Below are 22,285 nucleotides of genomic sequence, written 5' to 3' on the forward strand. Positions count from 1 at the left end.
ACTGACGTCACACCTATACCCAAGGTATCCTGTGGAACCCTATGGACTTCGTAGAAATAGAGATAACAAGGGTAAGTTCTTACCATATCTCATATTTTTTAACTTATATCAGAGACATTTGTCTAATTCTCTATTTATCCCTGATTTTCTAACTAAATTAACAAGGGTTTAACATATTTAACAATATGAAAGGCTTGTTGTACATTAATGAATTTGTTAGTTGATCCAATATGTATCAGTCACCTAGTCCAAATGGAAGTAGCCATTCTGTGGGCAAAATCACTGTTGTGCCTCATTCATGGTTCCTAGTGAATTGCTAGGTTATATTCTCAGGATTATTGGTCAGCAACAGGCCAACACTGTGTAAAACTGACGTACACTTTAGAAAATGTCAACAACTTTACTCCATCCATGAAATGTAGTGCCACAGTGACATGGAGACACTACTGTACTGTGGCGCCACGACACTGCAAATTATATATATATGTATTATACATTATAACTTGCCTCTTCCATCAATTTAGATGTTTCAGGGATGTATTTTACTTACATGAACTTTGCCCAACAAACAGAACAATGTTTCTCATACCAACCATCTTTTTCTAACTTGCCAGTATGAGTGGGACACCAGTGAATTGAATTTATTCAAGTCGACAATTGCATATGCCATGACAAAATATTTTGCTGCAATAAAGAAGGAGCAAGTTCAGTTTTCGTAAGTATCATGTCATATTCACTTCATATCGTAAACGACCTGCATTACTTACATAGTTATATATTATATATATATATAAAAATTGCATCCAGGGTCTGTTTGATGTATGAAATAAATATTAATGAATCCAGAATATAGTGCAGAGCAATAGCTATCGTGTAGAAGTCTGTGACAAAAAGTAGCAATAGTACTGGACCCCCCAGTAGACAATGAAGTGAGCCAGGGTAGACAATGAAGTGAGCACTCCTGTCTGTGTAATATTAAGGATGTTTAAAGATTGTAACATGATGGAATATTGGGTGCAGATTACAACTTGAATAACTGGAGGTGATAATATGATAGTTGTATATTTTTATTTACAAATATAGTACTCTTATTAGTATTGGTATTTGAAGCGTACGCTCCAAATTGCCACATTTACTACATTCATGAAACAGCATATTATATATATATATATATATATATATATATATATATATATATATATTTATATTTAAAAATAAATTATCTTCCACTCTCATCACAGAAGTAATCACATATGCTGGGCTGCTTCCTCATGGGCCACCAGACAACAGTCCAAATATAATTGTATTATACCTTCATATAGAGGAAAAGGGGGCACTCGCTATGTTTACACTTTAAAATTCATAATGGTCAGCCATATAATCTTCCAAAGGACTGTCAACTTATTTTATATTTGTAGTCACCGTTTCTGATACAATTTATCTTATTTCTTCTAGAGATGATGATATACATGTTTTCAAAGAAACACCAAGGATCTCCTTCTATTTCTATGTTACAATGCCAAATAGACTCGGCGATATAGTACCAAAATCTGAGGTTGAAGAAGCTGTTCGGTACAGTACTGTAGATTATTTTTTACACTTTGCTTAAAGGAGACTGTAAAATTAATTCTGTATGTATTCTATCCAAGTATATGGAATGACATTTTTAGTATGTGGACTCCTAATACACTACACCAATATCTTACTTAAAATATATTTTAATCCTAAGGACTTGATTCAGACCCGGTCGCTAAGTTGCGCTCAATCGCTCTGAGCGATTTTCGCCCGTCTGCGCATGCGTATAATTCGCAGTGCGCGTGCGCAAGCCAGTCTTTGCGATCTGTTTTTGGTTGCTCATAAGCCACTATCAGGTCGCTACTTTGAGTGACAGATAGTGCCGTTTGTGGGTGGTAACTGGGGGAGGTGCTTGTAAACGGGGGAGTGGTGTTGCGGGCGCAGGCGGGTCAGGCCGCCAAAGCGCTGTTTAAAGGGCGTGCATAATTAGCAAAGTAGTGTCATTGTACACGTCACCCGCATGTATTTCAGCCTGCACTGATCGCTGTGCTTGCGGCGGGTTAAGACAACCTCAAGGACTGCGAGCAGCTCCGGTGGCTCTTGATGGTCCCGATTAATCATACATTTCCCAGAGATGACGTGTGCTGCGAGTGGCAAGGGGGCATCTTTATACACTTGCGATCGCACTTTGCCGTAGCTCGATAAAACATAGTGGGCGTCATTACGCGACGCAGTGCGAGCACTTCATTTAAATATCCGGCCCCTTTTTGCCAGCGAGCAGCCGCAACTTGCGATCAGGTCTGAATGAGCTACTAAATGCGTTGTATAGAGTGAGCATTTATCAGTATTAAAATAACTGCCTTGTTTTAAATTTGGCATTAATGATACTGTATGTAAATAAAGGAGCACACATTATTCAGCTATTTCTAATTAGCACTGTACCTTGTCAATTTTGGGCCCCAGGATGCTCTGGGCAGCTCAACAGGCTGAAGTGTGCCTGTTTGGAGCACACTGGACACTCTGTGTGGCTCTGCAGTAGCGCTAGCTACAGGGTGCCATTCCAGGCACCATGCAAGCCACATCCATGTGCCATGGGGACAATGCCACCGACAGGGCCCTGCGATCTGTGCGGTGACACGGCTCGCACACCCCTAGTTACGGCCCTGGGCGTGCTACACTTCCATGTACATACTCGTAGAGGTAAATTTACTAAGATGGGAGTTCTATTAAGAAGTGATGTTGCCCATAGCAACCAATCAGATTTTACTTATTTATGTAGCACCTTCTAGAAGATAATACCTGGAATCTGATTGGTTGCTATGGGCAACATGACTTCTTAATAGAACTCCCATCTTTGTAAATTTACCCCTTAATGTACTTAATTTACTGATCTTATGCTTGCCCACCCTCGTTAGATGAGGATAAGGAGCAGCCTGTTAAGATAGTAGCAAGTCTAGATACAGACCCATTGTGGCATGCACGTGCAGTACGGAAATATATATTTTTATGCCACAAAAAATGTCAAACACCCAACTCCTGGTCCTAATCACATATTGAACTCATATGATCAACAAAATGACTAAAATAAAAAAACAGCTTTTACTCTCAGCTTGACAACCTAGTTATAAGTTTACTGTTGAAATTACACATACAGTGGCGTATATATAATGGGTGCAGTGTGTGCGGGGCACACGGGCCCCTGGGTCCAGGGGGGCCCCGCACGGCACACACTGCACCCATATTTTTTATTAAACTTACCTGTCCGAGGTCCTGCGTCGGGTGTCACTGCTGCTGAGAACACCGGAAAAATGGCCGCCGCGGAGGGAGAGAGAAGGGGGCTCCGCACGAGGAGTGCACACGGGCCCCCTCCTCTCTTAAAACGCCCCTGGACACATACTATATCAATATCTCATTGTGTGTTAACAGGTTGTCAAAAGGTCGAATCAACAGTGCCTTCTATCTGGATGACTACTCCTTGGAATTTTTGGGCATTCCGGCCACACTCGCGCCCCCCGGAGAGCAGTCAGTCACAGTGTGGCTAGTGGTTTTTGGCATAGTGGCTGGACTGCTACTAGTCGCTATGGTTGTTCTACTTGTTCTTGGTCACAAGGACAAGAAAAAGTAAGTTCTAATTTAGCAAATATGTGATTCACTCAGCAGGGGCGTTTTAAGAGAGGAGGGGGCCCGTGTGCACTCCTCGTGCGGGGCCCCCTCCTCTCTCCCTGGTGGCTGGCACCGGAGCATTAGTAGACTACTGCATGCGCAGAACGCTGGAAAAATGACCACGGCGGCCATATTCCGCCGTTCTGTGTATGCGCAGTAGACTCCAGGCACACTCTAGCGCAGAACACTGGAAAATTGGCGCGGCGAAAATTTTTCCGGTGTTCTGAGCAGCAGTGACACCCAACGCGGGACCTCAGACAGGTAAGTTTAAAAAAAATATGGGTGCAGTGTGTGCGGTGCGGGGCCCCCCTGGACCCGGGGGCCCGTGTGCCCCGCACACTGCACCCATTATAGGTACACCACTGTCACTCACCAAAAAGCAAAATGAAAGTTCAACATATAATAGTTTCATTAATCTAAATGCTCTTGTTCAAAATATGTTCTTTTAGGACTCAGAACATTTTATGCCTGTGTGCAGCTACTACACTCCCATAGAACCAAACAGAAGGTTTTGCTACATGCATAGGGATCATTGATCCTTATACTGTATATGTGTTACGTATATGAGTTAAGGATAGGTGTTCACCTTTATGTGTGCTTCACGAAGTGGATGATCTTGGTGCACCAGTGTAAAACCGAGGCATTCTGTGGTGTGTGCCGAGTGATTCTTAATGACCTCCATAGCTTTTTTGCACTCAACCAAATGAAATTCTGACGAATGTCTAACATTGTGTAATTTGAGGATCTGGTGGAAAACACAAGGCTGAAACGTGATGTAAAAATATTATTGAACTGCCCTAAGAGCTGTTCGTGGCATATTTCATTGTGTCACGAGGTTTGCTTAGAGGTGGACACATTTGCCCTCACAATGCATGATAGAGAAGACACACATAAAAACATAATTGTTGAGTCAGACCACGTCAAGTGTGCACAGCAAAAAACTATAGAATTTATGCCAGGTGGACTTAGACATACCAAGGGGGAAATGTATCAAGCCGTGGAGAGAGATAAAGTACCAGCCAATCAGCTTCTGTCATTTTACAGGATGTGCTTACAAAATGACAGTTAGGAGCTGATTTGTTGGTACTTTGGGGTTTATGTACTAAGCCTTGGAGAGAGATAAGGTGGATGGAGATAAAATACCAATCAATCAGCTCCTAACTGACATTTTTCAAACACAGCCTGTAAAGTGACAGTTAGGAGCTGATTGGTTGGTACTTTATCTCCATCTACTGTATCTCTCTCCAAGGCTTAATACATAGATTCTTTAATCTCTCTCCACTTTATCGCTCTTTATCGCTCTCCAAGACTTGATACATCTCCCCACTAAGTGTGCATGCTAATTCCCCTCTGTAGTGTGCAGACAGCATAGATATGTGGCTTCCCAGTGTTAGCAGTAAATTCTAAAGTTGTACACAATATAAAACTGTAATGGTGTGTAATGTACACAAGAAGTAATAGTAATACGAATAGACGTCCACAACTTGATATAATAGAGCACAAGTATAATTAGTCTGTAGGGACAATGGGCCTGATTCTGAATCTGTTCAAGGAGTTAAGCATGCGCATAAATCCCTAAAAAATCATCCGGCGCATGCGTTCCGATGATGAGCTGTTGTGTTTAAGGCTCAGTTGTCGAAAATTGAGGAGGCCAGGTAATGGGGGGTTTCCCGGCTAAATCTGGGAGTTGTGGCTACGCCCCATCTGGAAAAAAATTAAATAAAATACTACATTTGGCTCATTCACAGCTAACCCGGGCCCTTCCAACAAGCCAGGGCCCCGGTAATCAGTACTACCCCTCTCGGCGCCCCTGCATGCAGGAAGAACTGTATAGGCAGTGTACAGTATGGGGCATAACTGGGCGGCAACAGTGGGCGGCAAGACAAACTCACACTGAGATAGCGGTGTGTTATAGGAGGTAATCTATTACTCACATAGGAGGCCATACACACAGGGGCGTATCTATAATGGGTGCACGGTGTGCGATGCACACTGGCCCCTGGATCAAGGGGGGGCCCAAATTGCACACCCTGCACCCATATTATGTAAAACTTACCTCTCCAAAGTCCCGCATTGGGTCTCCCAGCGCTGCTCAAATTCCGGAAAATGCCAATTTTTTGGGAGTTTTGCATATGCGCTGTGAGGCAACCGCTGGGAAAATGGTGCCGCGCCACATCCCCAGCAATCTGCGTATGCGCAATAGACTACGGCCACACTCTAGTGCCCAGAGTCTATCGATTCTTCTGTGGCCGGCCAGCCACGTCAGTCGGCTGTAGTAATGTACTATAGATGCTATGAGTGGGTGACCCAGCCCTTGCAAAGTCATATGTGCACTTGTAGCAGCATTAGCGGAAAGCTGCAGATTTGAATAAGGCAAAATACGCCAAAATGTCCAATTCTGTATGCTGCTCAGAATCAGGTCCAATAGGCTTTCAGCCAATCAAAAACAGCTAGATAATAATCATCATTGTACATTATTGCACTAGTCGTCCAGCACCCACAGAAGCTATGCCTAATAAAAGGCATCAAATTGTATAATAAATTCATAAGTTTGGAATCTAACATTAAAATTATATTTTCAAAATCAGTTGACTTGAATCTTGGTGCTCCTAAATATGTAAAACATGGCCTGAGAATAGCCATGCCTTACATGTAGCACCATTCACTTTTATATCGAGGGACTACTATAACAAAAGAGAACAAGGACATCATTAAGTTTAACTCTTAAACTAATCTCTTAAAAAGACATGAGCAAAGTTAAAAGAGTGGTAAAATATGAAGGTCTCATTATTTGGTAGAGTGAACATAACGCATAATGAACATGGATACCCTGCCGAAAACTCTTTATTTCTTGTAAACACTCCCTATCCGTATTCCTGCTATATGTTTTACTGGTCTTCAGGGAATCATAAAGTATCATAAAAACCCAGGTTAAAAGCAGAATTACTATTAAGACACAAGCTACAAGAAGTGCTACAGCTGCTCCACTTTCTACATTATTACTATGCGGTACTCCTGAACAAATAACCCTAATGGCCAAGCCAGGATGGGTTAAACATTGGCCCATAATTGATGGAACCCATGCTGAAATCATGTTTGAAGTTTTAGTGAGTATTCCAGATCTTCTATAGCTCATACAGGTTGGCCTATTCCAATTTAAATGCCATGCTTTTGTTCATCTCATTACATTATATGCTTATAATACTTTAGTGCAGAGCTTTTTTTTTCACATACTTTTGACACTCACAGATATGCGATATTGGATTTACTCAAAAACATTTTTTTGTCTCATTTGTTTGAATTGGTTCTCTTTATCTACTTTTAAGACTTGTGTGAAAATCTGAGGTCGTTTAGGCCAAATTTCAGGAGAAATATAGAAAATTCTGAAGGGTTTACAAACTTTCAAGCACCACTGTATATCTAAGTAGTTATATATTATAAGCCGGTACAGTGTGCTGTTGCGTGATATAAAATAGTGTATAGAGGACTGTAATTTTTTTTTAAATCTATAGCCTGGTGATGTCAGAGAATGATAATAAAAACACTATTCTTTACTATAGTGCAGAGGTTCCCAAACGTGGTCCTCAAGGCTCCCCAACTGTTCAAGTTTTAGGGGCTTATGTATCAAAGCTTGATGTGAGATAAAATTGTGTAATATATATTACTAACCAATCAGCTCCAAACTATCATTTCTTAAACACAGCCTGCAAAATGTAAGTTAGAAGCTGATTGGTTGGTGATATATATCTCACAATTTTATCTTACATCAAGCTTTGATACATATGCCCCTTAGAGATATCCATGGATGAGCACAGGTGGTTAAATCAGATTGACTGAGGTACTAATTAAGTCACCTGTGCTCAACCATGGATATCTCTAAAACCTGAACTGTTGGGGAGCCCTGAGGACCGCATTTGGGAACCTCTGCTATAGTGTAATAATTACATTATCCACACCAGAGTGACAAAAACAACAATATATTTCATACTAATAGGGGAATTCAATATGGGAACGAGAACATAGTTTTTGCATTAATATCGCACCTATGACATCATTATCGCAGGTTTTAGTTTTACACTGTATTCAATTTCAGGTTCGAAAAGTCTTTGAAAAAAAAAAAGGGTATAACTTTTCACCACTGAATAGGTGGCGAAAAAAAGTGCAGAATTGGGGTTTAGGGGTGCAGGCTTAAAAAAAATAGCCTGCACCCCTGGGAATGACATTTAAAAGATAACTGTGTCAAAAAAAGTTTTTAAAAAAATTGGGGTGAAAAAAAAAAAAAATAGGAAAAAATTGTTTAACAATAGGGAAATAGGTTCAGGGCTATTCTGCAAATATGCGGCAGATGTTTTCTAGAATAGAATTATAGCGGCAGGTGCACAAATGCAGAATTTTTAAAAACTTGCTAGTACCCATTTTCATGTACCCCAAATTTGATGGGACCACTTAAAAAAACGAAAAAAATAACCGAAGTGCTCTTCTGCAACACTTCTTCAATGTCGGGAAAAAAACACCTGCTGCGGCTATTTAAATCCCCGACTTTCATTTACAGGCTAAAACGGGGGTACCCATAGTGATCCCCCATGTTTTTACAACTTTAGGGGGGTCCTACAATTTTTTTAAGGAAAATTTTGTAACTTTACGCACTTGCGCAAGGAGCTGCAATGAAAAAAATACCTGGGGCATACTTGGGGACCCACCCAGAGTCAAGTTCGCTATTTTTTAACTTTGTTCCCCAACATTTTTTTTTTTGGCCCCCAAATTCAAAGTGCTTTTTTTGGATTGTCCCGATTTATTTATTTTTTTTGACACAGATCGTTTCAAGGGGTCATTCTGAAGGATGCAGGCTATTTTTTTTAAGCCTGCACCCCTAAACTTCAATTCTGCACTTTTTTCGCCACCTATTCAGTGGTGAAAAGTTATAACTGTTTTTTTTCAAAGACTTTTCGAACCTGCGAAAAGTCTTTGAAATTGAATACAGTGTAAAAGCAAAACCTGCGTTAATGACGTCATAGGTGCGTAAACATCGCAAAAACTGAGTTTTCGCTCCCATATTGAATTCCCCTATTAGATGTTGCAGCTACAGATTATACTGTACCCATACTTGCTGACGTTTTCTATGTCCTTTCCGGTGCTGCTCCTGGAGAGGACATACATTGGCCACTTCTGGGGGGCGTTGGCCGGGTTCCTATGTCATTAGGCCCCATCTCTGTCACAGCAAACTGCGTCATTTAGTCCCTCCCCCTCCATACGGAGCCTTAATTATCTCCCCATCCTGCCCACTTCACTAGGAAGAGGCACTATTCTGGGTATGTGGGAGCTATCCGAAAATTTGTGAGCCTCCAGCAACTTTCAGAAGAGTAGGTAAGTATGACTGTAACGCACACAATACAATCTATATAATAATAAAGAATGGCATGTCCTAAGAATGAGATGAACACGCGCATTCGGAGCAGGGGTACTATACCCTTGTCCCTCCCCCTTTTACCCCTTTTACAAGAAGCCACATATAAGGGCATATTTATTCATTATCGGGTTCTGTCCTACCGGGGCCAAAAAATCCAGAAACGTGGTAAATTCAAAAGTAAACCGGAGACTGCAGTAGATAGCTTGAATATAAGCTGTGGTCCCCCGTACATACATTTGGGGGATACTTATTATTTGCTGAATAATTAATATTAATTATTAGGCCACATAGATCGAATAATATAAAAAAAAACAAATATGAGCTTTACATTCTTTAATTAAAATAAAAAATACATAATTAAAAAACTACAAAAAATATATATAATTTAATACATTGGTATCAAAAATACTAAAATGTTTAATTTATTTGTCAATAATACCTACTCAGTCATCCCAAGGAATAGTTGCAGCTTTACCCTAATGCAGAGGGTCCCAAACTGTTTTGAATCACGGCGCCCAAGAGTATCAGCATTGTTTTCACGGCACCCCTAAGCCAAACATTTGTTATTGAGAAATTCAGAAAAAATGTAGTAAAGTAATAAAGTGAAGTAAATTGTGCTTATCTGTCATCCTTAGGTTCAGTTATGTGGTGGGAGACAGGTTTGAGCTTCTGTTTGCCCACATATTTACATTACATTGACCATAAATAATTTGATTTGGTGCTGAACCACCAACCTGAGCCACCCCTGCAAGTATCCTGAGACACCCCAGGGTGCCACGGCGCACATTTTGGGAACCACTGCCCCAATGAACAGCCCCCCTAGTTAAAGCTTTGTACCTAATTGTTTGATTAGCAGATTGTGTATTACCCATATATTATTGTGAAGTACAGAAGTCCAACTAATTCATGCATTTCTCTTGTCTGGCTGAAGGAAAAGAAAAGCTGACAGAGGGAAGGAAACCCAATCACTTCATGACAGATATGATGAAATTTTAATTGACACTCCGGCAGACAGAGATGCAAGTTCTCCAACACATGAAACTGTGGGGGAAAAGAATAAAGCTTATGAAGAAGATGAACCAAACACAGCATTTTAACCCATGCACCGTTGCACAATCATTGTCATTATATCATTTAAGGACTCCTGGCTTTTCCATACAAATCTGTATCATGTTAAGACTCTCTAAACACATCTATAGTTTCCAAGGATTCATCTGCAGATGTATGGGTCTTGGAGATGAAACACAGGGCATGATTCAGAGACGGACACTCTGAAAGAGCGCTCGCTCTGAATCAGGCCTTTTTTTAATTTTTTTGTGCGGCCTCCTGGCCCCTCGCTTAGCTGTGGGTCACCACCCACAGCTATTGCGAGCAGCCAGGATGATGGTCGTGATGGTCAAGACCATCGCGACCATCGGGGCTTGCGACGAGACCCTTGTGGTAGGGTCTCGTGGGGGCCGACCACAAACGGCAGGCGTTCGCTTGGGAACGCCTCCGTTTGTGAAGCCACCCCCCCTATGCCTACAAAACGGGCGAGCTGTCGATCAACATCGACAGCCGCCCTTTTGTAGTGAGCCACGGAGTGAAAGAATTTCTCTCTCACTCCGGGGCTTGCGCACGCGCAGTGCGGCTGCCGCGCGTGCGCGGAGCCCACCATTGACCCGCTTGCGAGCGGGTCTGAATCAGGCCCACAGCCCAATTCAAAAGGATCACAGAATGACTTCCTCGGCCTTGCCAGGGCCCTGTGCAGTAACTGATAATATTTCTTTGTTTGTTCATTGTTCAATGACTTGAATGTGTTTCATGGTAACAATTAATATCAGCAAATTGCAACATGGCAACTTGCCTTCTGTTCTCAAAACAAAGTTTCTTATTGATACTCTATGATGATTCCCCAAGATGGCCCCTATCTACTGTACAGTAATTGCTGTGTTCCTAAGACTTGACATGATTTTATAATACATTTTTCATAATATACACACACAATGCAAGAGCTTATTTGCATACACATAATTGTATACAGGGCCGCCGACAGGTATGGGCCACCTGCCAAATTTTGACCCTGGACCCTTGAGAGGAGATTGAAATATGTTATATCTCAGTGACTAATTATTCTCAATAATTTGATTGTGGTTTGATGTAGATAAAGCAAGCAGATGTAACATACTATAATATATTACACTATGGTGGTTTCCCTACAGGTGGCTGGTAAGCTTTCATCTGAGTAATCCCAGTTACTGCAGGTCAGAAGATCAACTGTAGACCGTACTCCAAGTTTTATTGTACTGTAAAATAAGAAATGTATAGGAGCTATACTAAGTAGCAGTGCTGTATATCAGTAGTGTGATGAGGTAGTGATATGCTCACTTAAAAATTGCAATGATGCAGGGTCCGCATGTCACATGACAATGACATCGTGGCTCCAGGTTTTCTGTAGCATCATGCATTTTTCTGGTCCCCTGAAGATTACAGTTACTGATAACCGCTGGGCCCAGCACAGACTCTCCAACTTGTGTGTTCCTCCCCATATGGGCGGCCCTAAGTGTACTGTATATATTAGATATGTAGATGGATTAAACTTTATTTTGAATTATAACAAGTTATATAAGTATAAAATATAACACATCTGTTTACATTCATGGATTACAATAAAAACAGTAATTAATACCTTTACCTTATTTTGCAATTACTCATTTGCACAGTTACAGCCTTTCCAGTGAGTATGGTTTAACTAGTAATAATATCAGGTATATGTTGAATAAAAACAATGATGTTTAAGAACCAGAATTGCTTAGAAAAGTTAAGATTCAATTTATGGTCACATATGTTCATGAAGCAAGTAAGTTTAAAAACAGGTGTTAGGGTAATAGAATTGTGTTGTGATCATGTTGGGTACGTGTAGAGTCCTATGTAGGGGGTGTAGTGCAAGGCTGCCTAAAATCACCGGATACCGTCCGGAAGTAAAGTGGTAGGCCCCTGCACTGCAGTGACCCATTGGACAGATAGACAGGCTGTCTGCCAGTCATTGCAACAGAGCTTTCCAGTTTCTAGCCAGATGTTGATCTGGTCCGCAGCCAGAGTTTTCAGGTCACCGTTCAGTAGCCCACATCCTCCTCTGGACCCTTCTACACTATTACTAGACACAACTGTTTTCTCTTCAAGTTTCACTTCCCTCTACACGCTCTCACCTTCCTCATACTCACACCCCATCCCATTCCGAATCTACCTCCTCTTGCTTCCTTTTTCTCCTCTCCCTCCTTCCCCATCTCTCACTTCTATACTTTATCTCAATGCCCACTTCTCCTTTAAATCACCCTCTTCGTCTTGGCTGCCTCTATCAAAACCATGCTCCCCCCCTCCAACACCCCTACCCTTTATTCTGAGTTTGACATTTTTTAAAAAGTATAAAGGATGGATCATTCTTCTGCACATGTAATGACTGCCATATTTTATCTAGCACATATGTAGGTCATCACCACCAGATATATATTGCACAGGATTAAATTATTATTGACATCCCTATAGTGCAGAGAAATATGATCCCCTCCCCCTAACCCCATTGCAACCATCTCGTGAAGCGGTTTTGTTGCATTGCGTTGCAAATAAGATGAACATTAGATGCACATTAGAGCAAAAAGGAGACATCTGTAGATTTGAGTATCATCCACATACAGATGATACTGAAATCTGAAGGAGCTGATAAGTTTGCCAAGAGACGTGGTATACATTGAGAAAATCAAAGGACCTACAGATGTGTCCTGCTACATCTTTGCTGCGTATGTAGCGATTCGCGCCACATGTGGCACAAGGAGTGTATGCCCACGAGCGGATATGTGCACTGCATTCGCACCTGTGCCTCCAGAATGCATGTTGCGATTGCAGTGTGCGCCATAGCATACCGTAGCGTAAGCTGCTGCGGGTAATTGCATGGCGCGATGTGTGCGCACATTTGTAGCGCGATCGGCAAAGATGTAGCAGGACACATCTGTAGGACTGAGTATTACGGTAGCCCAACTAATAGAGGAAGCAAAGAGGAGGTGGATTCAAAGAAACGAACACTGAAAGAGCGATTAGATAAGTAGGATGTGAACCAGGATAATATAGAGAACACAGGGCCATAAGGAGGGCGGTGCAGCCGATGCCGTCACACAGGGTTGGAGGCGGAACCCGCCATGTCCGCCCGCAGCCGCAATCCCTCTTGCTTGCCACCCACTGCAATGCATGTTACACTAGCAGTGCACCTGGCTACTTCTCTCCACTCCGGATATACCCTCCTGGCTCGCGCATGAATGTCATTCACTATTTTATATATAAGGATAGCATTAGATTAGCAATCAAATGAAAATTTTACATTTTTTTTCCAAATATTTTTATTGAAGCTCAAAACATTACAATAGGCCACATGAGGTATGTCATTCACATGTGTACAATACAATGTGACACAGAAATGTACAAAGCAAATTTAGATACCATGAAAAGACCGTAAGTAACCGGTCTACGATATAGAGCTATCACAACTTTATAGAATATAACATTAAGAAACATGGAAAAGTCTATGTGACTGTGGGGCCTATTCATTAACACTAAATTAACGTTTTTAAGGATATTTTCCTTAAATAACGTTATTTTAGTATTCATGAAGCCACTTGCTAAGTCCCCCTGCGTTAATTTCCACACCCCCCATACATTAGTATGGGGATTTGAAATTATGGTATTCATCAAATTCCGAAAATTATGAATTTTCGGAATTTGATGGAGGTACTATCCGCCACTGTGAGGTGGCGAATAGCAGGTGAAACTTACCTGCTTCCAGCTGGACAAGTCCCCCGGCGTCTCGCTCCGGCGGTCTGGTGCGTCCTCTGGCTCCAGAGGCTGGTCGGACACTGTGATCTCCCAGGAGAACACAATAAAGATTAGAAAAAAAAAAAACTTTTTTTTTTCTAATCTGTACTGTGGTCTGCTGGGAGACCATGTAACAGACCAGCGGGACAGAGCCGGAGGCTGCTGCGCGGACAGGTAAGTGCTGAAGGGGGGGAGGTGAGCGGGGGGAGGGCGGGGCAGGTGAGTGGAGGGTGGGGACACAAACTTACCGCATGTGTAGGTAGTGCTGCGCATGTGCTGGGTTAACGAATTTAACAGTGCATGTGCAGCACTGTTTCCAGCTGTGGTAAGTTAGAGCAGATAGGGAAAACTATCTATTTCCTGAAAACCTGTCATCGCAAAAATGACAGCTTTTCTGAATAGTTATAGGGAGGAGAAATGATTAATTCCTCTGGTAATTAGGTAGAACTCCATGCGAGTTATAAACCTAATTACCTCCAGGGAAAGTTTAGTAATGATGAATAGGCCCCACTGTATGAGGCGAAATGGAAATACTTCAAAATGTAAAGATGGTAAGAGAAACTAATCCCAATTTTTCACCTATAGATTCATAGACTGACATATCCCTCCAAAACCAGGGGAAGGGAAAAAACCAAAAGAAAACATAAACTACAGAAGTAGTGCCTACCCAGAATGCCGATCTTTCCATGGAAAACTTTCCATTTTACAACTATGGTGTGGTTGCTGCAGCCTGCTGCTGAGCATACTGTAGCTACAGTAGGTGCCAATGGTTTCTCTGGGCAGTCACTTGATGCCTCACACACCATTGGTGTCTATGTAGCGATACTGTATGTTCTGGCTCCAGTCAGGCTCCTCATTAGGCGAATGTTCCACCTCCTGCCTACCTCCTCCCGGCTTACTTCATAATACGGTGTATGCCGCGGCCAATGTGTCAACACAGACATACTGAGCCTGCAGCTACTATGTTAAGCAGAGCAGAGCTGAGGAAGAAGACAGACAGTCATGGCGCCGCTGAAGGGTGATGATGATTGATCATCATCACCCTTCTTTGAAATGATCAGCTGGCTGCAGCTCCCATTGGCTTCGCACCCCACTGGCTGGGCCCCTGATTTTGGCAGGGGGGTAAACCAGCCCCTCTTCCTCTTTAAAGTAATGTTCATTGGTTCACATATCTTGCATGTGGACCTACCTCGATGTTTTATACATATTCAAACATTTATCATTTCACATCAGAAAGTAAAGCTTCCAAATTTGAATTTAAACATTTGTCAGTAATTTCTCAATTGAGTTAATAATTTAAATGCCACACAGAATATAGAAAAGGGAGGATGATGCCCTGTAATGCATTTAGTCTAGGGGCTAAGATAACACACTTAGGGCTGATTTTGAGTTGCATGTAGTGTCAGACTGGGGTATAAAGGACCCACAGGGGGAATGCAATGGTAGGAGCTCACTGAAGGGAGGTGGTACAAAGCTGAAGGGAAGTGGACAGCCGGGGGTGTGGCTAGCTACCAGAATAGCATAAGTAAAATAAGAAAACTGCGCGGGTCCAGAGCCAATTAAAAATAAAAAAATAACAACAATAATACTCCAAGCAGCGGACTGCAGCCATAACAGCCCCACGGAGCATCTTAAGAATGATCCAGGCGCGTTGCTGTTTCGGTAGCTGGTGGTTCTGCTCCCCCCCATGGTATGGCATCATGCGCTGAGGTGGTGTGGCCGGCACTCAAAGTTACGGCACTGCTAAGTAACAATTTCTATGTCACATCTCCAGAAGGCATAGGGATTAGAAGCTGTAGTTCTAGTCACCCTGGGCTAGCTTGGATACAGCTGTCAACATTGTAAAGTCAGAAATGTATGTATAGTGATGGAAAAAAAAATCTTTAGTCTTGTTACATTAAAGTGCCAGGGCTTGCTGCTTTTTTGTGTGTGGTTCTGGGGTATCTACACTTGTCAATGGAACATGCAGGCTCAACTGTCTCAAAAATGAATGGCTAAGTATTGCTGCTTGTACTACACTACCTCACTCATCACAGAGCATTGCAGTCACCGCCATACTATAGAGCAGGGATGGGGAGCCTCAGGCCCAGAGGCCGAATAAGGCCCCGGAATCATTTGGTCTGGCCCTCGGTGCTTTTTTCTGCTAGCCTCATCTGGCACCCTGCAACCAGAATCTATACAGCAGTGCCACCTGGAGCATCCTTCTGACACTTCAGATGGTCACACTGCTGCCCTTAAAGCTCCCCGGAGCATCCTCACGATGCTCCGGGCATTGCTGCAATCACTGTCAATTGTGGTCCCGTCCCTGTGTGACATCACACGGAGGGGCGTGGCCTGCACCAGGCCCACGTATAATGTAATATATATCAAAATGGCCCTCGGCAGAAAAAAGGTTCCCCACCCCTGCTATAGAGAGAGCATCGCAGTGACCGCTGCAAGAGCATCAATTTCCATCATATAATGTAGAGATTATTAGGGTGAGTGCCATATAATTAAGAGAACATAACAGTAATGCCCATATAATGCAGAGAACATCACAAAAACCACCATATAATACAGAGAACATTGCAGTGGCAACCATATAATGCAAAGAACTTCACAACGATCACCATATAATGCAGGGAGAATTGCAGTTACCCTCGTATTATGCAGAGAACATCGCAGTGACACCATATAATACGGAGAACATTGCAGTAACCCCCATATAATACAGAGAACATTGCAGTGGCCACCATATTATGCAGAAAACTTTGCAGTGACCACCATATAATAAAAAAGAACAACACAACTTTCACAATATAATGCAGTGAGCATCGCAGTGACCACCACATAATGCAAAGAACATCGCCGTGACCACCATATAATGCAGAAAGGGTTCTAATGCCTGCTGTATAATACAGAGAGTGTCAGAGTGACCACCATATAATACAGAGTGCCGCAGTATAATACAGGGAGCGTTGCAATGCCCGCCATATAATGCAGAGTGTCGCAGTGCCTGCCATATAATGCAGAGAGTGTCACAGTGACTGCCATATAATGCAGAGTGTCGAAGTGCCTACCATATAATACAGAGTATCAGAGTGCCCGCAATATAATACAGAGTATCGCAGTGCCCACCATATAAAACAGAAAGTTTTGCAGTGCCTGCCATACAGTATAATACCTAGAGCGTCACAGTGCCAATCATATAAAAGAGTGTTTCATCAGTGACTCACATACTGTATAGCACAGATAATATGAATACACCCTACACACACACACACACACACACACACACACACACACACACACACACACACACACACACACACACACACACACACACACACACCTCCCATCACAGAGTATTAAAAAACACCCCCACCAGAAAAAAAAAACAAGCACCGCCCCCGCCCCACTGTATACATATGCCACCCCCCTAGATAGCATTAAAACATTTTAAGAACTCATTCACTGGCACTTACCAGTTCAAAAGGAGGATCTAATGTCCTGGACCCGGCTCCTCTGTGTCTGAGCAGGCAGCACTTGCAGCAGCCTGGCTCCTCCCCCCTGCTGAGTGCACGTGATGTCACCGCTTATTCCGAAAAATGAATTAGTGGTGCTACTGCTGGAGCCCGCATCCCGCACCTCCCCCCATTACCTGACGCCTGCTTCTAATGACTGCCCCTCATTGCAGCTGCACGATGCATTGCAATGGTGACCTGGCTAGGCTAGGCTCTCTATGAAACAACGGGGTAATTGACAAAATAATAGAAAAAATCCTTAATCAGCGCAGTGCCATAAAATTGACTTACATCCAAATGTAAATGAGCCCCAAAGCAGTTAGTAAGATCTATTTGTTGATGAAAAACCCTGATACTTTTCAGAAAATGCATGTAGCCATAGGGATCATTGTGCCTTATAACCAATGCAAGGAAATTATATTAATGATCCCATGTGAATGTAAATATCTGTTTTTTTTTTAATATATAACACCTTTATAATGGGGGTAAGGTACAATCAGGGAGATTGCTAGCCTCTTCAGGGAGACAGGGAGATTGCTACTATTTCAGGGAGAGTCGGCAAGTGTGATCCACACTATCAAGTTAAACACCAATTACTTGAAATTAGGGGTGTGCACCGGCCACTTTTCGTGTTTTGTGTTTTGGTTTTGGATCTGGATCCTTCTTCGTGTTTTGGATCTGGATAGGTTTTGCCAAAACCACCCTTCCGTGTTCTGGGTTCTGGGTTTTGTGTTTTGGATCTGTATTTTCTTGAAAAAAAGCATAAAAACAGCTAAAATCACAGAATTTGTGGGTTTTTCTGCTCCTATGCTATTAACCTCAATAACCTTAATTTCCACTCATTTCCAGTCTATTCTGAACACTTCACACCTCACAATAGTGTTTTCATGTCCAAAAGGTTGCACCGAGGTAGCTGGATGACTATACTAAGCGACACGAGTGGGCGGCACAAACACGTGGCCCATCTAGGAGTGACACTGCAGTGGCAGACAGGATAGCAGTTTGAAAAACTAGGCCCCAAACAGTACATAATGCAAAGAAAAAAAAGAGGTGCAAGATAGAATTGTCCTTGGGCCCTCCCACCCACCCTTATGTTGTATAAACAGGACATGCACACTTTAACAAACCAATCATTTCAGCGCCAGGGTCTGCCACACGACTGTGGCTGAAATTATTGGTTCGTTTGGGCCCCCACAAAAAAAGCTGGCAATTAATCTGTCCCTGCACAAACTGGCTCTACGGAGGCAAGATGTCGTCCTCACTCTCTTCAGTGTTGTGTACATCCTCAACCTCACAGAGTATTAATTCGTCCCCGCTGGAATCCACCACCACAGGTTCCTCTGTACGTTCTGGAGGCTGGTCTCCCTGGAAGAGTTGATAATTAATTTTTATGAACATCATCTTCTCCACATTTTGTGGAAGCAACCTCCTACGCCTTTCGCTGACAAGGTTCCTGGCTGCACTAAGCACTCTTTCGGAGTACACACTGGAGGGGGGGTAACTCAGGAAAAATAGAGCCAGTTTGTACAGGGGCCTCCAAATTGCCTCTTTTTCCTGCCAGTACAGGTACAGACTGTCTGACATGCCTACTTGGATGCTGTCACCGATGTAATCCTCCACCATTCTGTCAATGGTGACAGTATCATATGCAGTGACAGTAGACATGTCAGAAATTGTTGCCAGGTCCTTCAGTCCAGACCAGATGTCCAAACTTGGTCCTGCCTGCCCTGCATCACTGCCAGCGTGTTGCTTAGGATACCTAAGTTTTTTCCTGGCAGCCCCAGTTGCAGGAGAAAATGAAGAAGGAGCTGTTGACGTGTCACGTTCCGCTTCAGCTGACAGTGTTTTCATCAGCAGGTCTTTGCACCTCTGCAGGCTTGTATCGGCCGGAAAGAGAGACACCACATAGGCTTTAAACCTAGGATCGAGCACGGTGTCCAAAATGTAGTGGTCTGATTTCAACAGATTGGCCACCCTGGAATCATTGCAAAGCAAATGAAGGGCTTCATCCACAAGTCCCACATGCCGAGCGGAATCGCTCCATCTTAGCTCCTCCTTCACTTTCTCCAGCTGCTTCTGCAAAAGCCTGATGAGGGGAATGACCTGACTCAAGCTGGCAGTGTCTTAACTGACTTCACGTGTGGCAAGTTCGAAGGGCTGGCATACCCCCTCCTTTGCCTATATCATAGGTGGATGTATAGGCTTGAATGGCCTTTTGCTGCTCCTCCATCCACTGAAGCATATAGAGGGTTGAGTTCCACCGCGTCACAACCTCTTGCTTCAGGTGATGGTGGGGCAGGTTCAAGAGTGTTTGCTGGCGCTCCAGTCTTCGGCACGCAGTCGCTGAATGGCGAAAGTGGCCAGAAATTTTTTGGCCCACCCAAAGCGTCTCCTGCACGCCCCTGTCGCTTTTCAGAAAATTCTGCACCACCAAGTTTATTGTGTGAGCAAAACATGGGATGTGCTGGAATTTGCCCAGATGTAATGCCCGCACAATATTGGTGGCGTTGTCAGATATAACAAATCCCCAGGGGAGTCTAAGTGGGGTAAGCCGCTGGGTGATGATTTCCCTCAGTTTCTCTAAGAGGTTGTCGGCGGTGTGCCTCTTACTGAAACCGGTGGTACACAGCGTAGGCTGCCTTGGAACGAGCTGGCGTTTCTGAGATGCTGCTACTGGTGACGCTGCTGTTGTTACTGCGTAAGGTGATACATCTACCCAGTGAGCTGTCACAGTCATATAGTCCTTAGTCTGCCCTGTTCCACTTGTCCACATGTCCGTGGTTAAGTGGACATTGGGTACAACCGCATTTTTCAGGACACTGAGGACACTTTTTCTGACGTTTCTGTACAGTCTCGGTATCGCCTGCCTAGTGAAGTGGAATCTAGATGGGATTTGGAACCGGGGACACACTACCTCCATCAATTGTCTAAATCCCATTGCACTAATGGCGGATACCGGACGCACGTCTAACACCAACATAGCAGTCAAGGCCTCAGTTATACGTTTTGCTTCAGGATGACTGCTGTCGTACTTCATTCTCCTCACTAAGGACTGTTGGAGGGTCAATTGTTTAGTAAAAGTAGTGGTGTTCCTACTTCCTCTCTGGGATGATGAACGACTCCAAGCAGCAGCAACAGCAGCAGCAGCAGCAGTAGGCGTAGCAATGCAGAATCCTCCGGAGGAATCCCGGATAGGAGAGTCAGTCATGCCAGAGACATGGCCTGCAGGACTACTTCCGATCCTGACTGAGGAGGAAATTGACGAGGAGGGAGTTGACGGTGTGGTTTGCAGGCTCTTGGATACAACAGGACAACGGGATTTAGGTGTCCCTGGACTGCTTACGGTCTTAGCCAAAGTTTCTGAACTTGACAGTAACTTTTTATGAACGCGCTGCAGGTGCCGTATAAGGGAGGATGTTCCTAGGTGGTTAACGTCCCTACCCCTACTTATTTCACCTTTACATATGGTACATGTGGCAAAACATTTGTTGTCCGGATTTGAATAGAAATATTGCCAGACCAAAGAGGTGGAATGTTTGGTCTTCTGCCCAGGAGACTAGTGCACTTTGTGGGATACACCACCCATTAAGAAATGAGCCAGCCGGCTCTTTACTTATGGGACACAGGTGCACGCTTGGCGCTGATGCTTTGAGGATGCAGATGCGGCTATAGCCCACACAATTCACAAAGACAGAAAAAAAAAGAAGAATTTTTTATTCTTTGTGGAGCGCACTTTGAGGATTACACCACCCTTTAACAGACAGATGCACGCTTGCCGCTGCTGCTTTGAGGATGCAGGTACAGTGCAGACAATACACAAACACAGAAGAAAATGTTTTATTTTTGTTGGAGTGCACTTTGGGGGTTACACCACCCTTTAACAGACAGACGCACACTTGGCGCTGCTGCTTTGAGGATGCACGTACAGTGCAGACAATTCACAAACACAGAAGAAAATATTTTATTTTAGCAGGAGTGCACTTTGGGGGTTACACCACCCTTTAACAGACAGACGAACGCTTGTCGATGCTGCTTTGAGGATGCAGGTGCGGCTATAGCCCACACAATTCACAAAGACAGAAAAAAAAAGAAGAATTTTTTATTCTTTGTGGAGCGCACTTTGAGGATTACACCACCCTTTAACAGACAGATGCACGCTTGCCGCTGCTGCTTTGAGGATGCAGGTACAGTGCAGACAATACACAAACACAGAAGAAAATGTTTTATTTTTGTTGGAGTGCACTTTGGGGGTTACACCACCCTTTAACAGACAGACGCACACTTGGCGCTGCTGCTTTGAGGATGCACGTACAGTGCAGACAATTCACAAACACAGAAGAAAATATTTTATTTTAGTAGGAGTGCACTTTGGGGGTTACACCACCCTTTAACAGACAGACGAACGCTTGTCGCTGCTGCTTTGAGGATGCAGGTGCGGCTATAGCCCACACAATTCACAAAGACAGAAAAAAAAAGAAGAATTTTTTATTCTTTGTGGAGCGCACTTTGAGGGTTACACCACCCTTTAACAGACAGACGCACACTTGTCGCTGCTGCTTTGAGGATGCAGGTGCGGCTACTGCGCATACATTTCACACACAAACACAGAAAAAAAGAAGATTATTTTATTTTGGTTGGAGCGCACTTTGAGGGTTACACCACCCTTTAACAGACAGATGCATGCTTGTCGCTGCTGCTTTGAGGATGCAGGTGCAGCTACAGCCCACACAATTCACAAAGACAGAAAAAAAATGGAGAATTTTTTATTTTTTGTGGAGTGCACTTTGAGGGTTACACCACCCTTTAACGGACAAGCCAGCCGGCCCTTTACTTATGACACAGGCACATGCTTGGC

General features: G+C 43.3%; 1 protein-coding gene across 1 annotated transcript in view; it reads left to right on the forward strand.

Moving 5' to 3' along the window:
* Positions 1-10,182, forward strand: part of ACE2 (angiotensin converting enzyme 2) — an 84,067-nt gene extending 73,885 nt beyond the window's left edge. The window contains exons 15-18 of the mRNA XM_088451487.1: positions 615-715; positions 1,456-1,572; positions 3,442-3,636; positions 10,017-10,182. Of these exons, the coding sequence (XP_088307613.1) occupies positions 615-715; positions 1,456-1,572; positions 3,442-3,636; positions 10,017-10,182 (579 nt within the window). The remainder of the gene's footprint in view (positions 1-614; positions 716-1,455; positions 1,573-3,441; positions 3,637-10,016) is intronic.
* Positions 10,183-22,285: the final 12,103 nt, after the last annotated feature.

Source organism: Taudactylus pleione, unplaced genomic scaffold, assembly GCF_031769625.1.
Source record: "Taudactylus pleione unplaced genomic scaffold, aTauple2 ptg000026l, whole genome shotgun sequence".
In the NCBI taxonomy this organism is placed as follows: Eukaryota; Metazoa; Chordata; class Amphibia; order Anura; family Myobatrachidae; genus Taudactylus; species Taudactylus pleione.